Source organism: Apaloderma vittatum, unplaced genomic scaffold (genome assembly GCF_000703405.1).
Source record: "Apaloderma vittatum isolate BGI_N311 unplaced genomic scaffold, ASM70340v1 scaffold19883, whole genome shotgun sequence".
NCBI classification, from domain to species: Eukaryota; Metazoa; Chordata; class Aves; order Trogoniformes; family Trogonidae; genus Apaloderma; species Apaloderma vittatum.
The window spans coordinates 5,692-7,368 of NW_009710044.1; the positions used below are offsets into that span (position 1 = coordinate 5,692).

Genomic DNA, 1,677 nt, shown 5'->3' on the forward strand with positions numbered 1-1,677 from the left:
GAGAATATATACCAGATATTTGTCACAGAAATAAGGTCATACAATGTAATTTTATTTTCCCAAGAAAATCTCTGTGCCCATGAGGTTATCTTTTTCTAAAATAATGTTGCAGTACATGTGGTTCAGTAACACTAGCTGGTAGAACAGGAGGGTAAATGGCATAGAAATTTTTTCACCATTCCTCTCAGAATTTCTCATTCTTTCCAGTATTTCGAGTTATTAAAGTAATTCTATCATGTTAGAAATAAACAAACTCAAATACATCTAGGCTTTCAGACCATGGTTATTGTTGGTGTACATCTTCCAAAATTAAACTGTAATTTGCATGATTTTTGAGTAATTCTTTTTCTGTGTTTGTACAGTATGAAAGTAGCAGAGACCTGGGGTATGACTAACGTCCTGAATGCTGGAGTAAATAAGTCCTGTTAACAATAAAAGGATTAGAGATAGGCAGGCTTTGTATCACAGACACAAGTGTAGTGACATTAATAGTAGGACTATTCTGTTTTAATTGAGCTGATTTTCATCTGTTCTTTTCTAAAAATAGACCAGAACAGAGGCATATCAGGTGGAGAAAACAGAGAAATCCAATCATATTTTAAAAATATTTAAATCTTACAGAAAGTCTAGTTATGAATCTTTCTTGCCTGTTGTGTATAAACACTTAAAACCATATCAGCTAGGTGAAAGCGCTACACATCCCGCTTGTGTGCTTATCAAAACCCGTGGCTGTACAGTCACAGGGTTCTGCAGTTCTTAACATAAGTGTGCAACATACTGCAAATGGAAGTGCACTAAAAAAATGTTGTTTGTCAGGCATCAGTGGGTTCTGCCCTGGCATTGTGTAATTATGATATTTTCTTAACGTTGCTCTAATTGCTCTAATGTTCTTATTGTAGGTTAGAAATCTGAAACAATGGGTGACTGGAGCTTTCTGGGGAGACTGTTAGAGAATGCGCAGGAGCACTCCACGGTTATTGGCAAGGTTTGGCTGACGGTACTGTTTATCTTCAGGATACTGGTGTTGGGGGCTGCTGCTGAGGAGGTCTGGGGAGACGAGCAGTCGGACTTTACATGCAACACTCAGCAACCTGGTTGCGAAAATGTTTGCTATGACAAAGCCTTCCCCATTTCTCACATCCGCTTCTGGGTGCTGCAGATCATTTTTGTCTCCACTCCAACCCTCATCTACCTTGGCCACGTGCTGCACATTGTACGCATGGAGGAGAAGAGGAAAGAGAAAGAGGTGCTGAAAAAGAAGGGAAACATCAAAGAAAGCAACTACCCAGGAGCAGCAGCATCTGGCAGTGGTGGTGGAGGAGGCAATGATAACATCAAGGATACTCTTGTCAAAAGGGGGAAGGAGAAGCTCCCAATCCGTGATGAACGTGGTAGGATTCGTATGGGGGGTGCCCTGCTCCGTACCTATGTCTTCAACATCATTTTCAAGACACTGTTTGAGGTGGGCTTCATTGTGGGCCAGTACTTCCTGTATGGCTTCGAGCTAAAGCCAGTTTACCAGTGCAGCCGCTCACCTTGCCCACACACTGTGGACTGCTTCATCTCACGGCCCACTGAGAAAACCATCTTCATCATCTTCATGTTGGTGGTGGCCTCTGTCTCCCTGCTGCTGAACATGCTTGAAATATATCACTTAGGGTGGAAGAAGCTTAAGCA

The 1,677-nt window shown here is 41.9% G+C and overlaps 1 protein-coding gene across 1 annotated transcript in view; it reads left to right on the forward strand.

Moving 5' to 3' along the window:
* The first annotated feature begins 916 nt into the window (after positions 1 to 916).
* Positions 917 to 1,677, forward strand: part of LOC104272229 (gap junction alpha-3 protein-like) — a 1,514-nt gene continuing 753 nt past the window's right edge. Inside the window, exon 1 of the mRNA XM_009867172.1 lies at positions 917 to 1,674. Coding sequence (XP_009865474.1) covers positions 917 to 1,674 — 758 coding nt within the window. The remainder of the gene's footprint in view (positions 1,675 to 1,677) is intronic.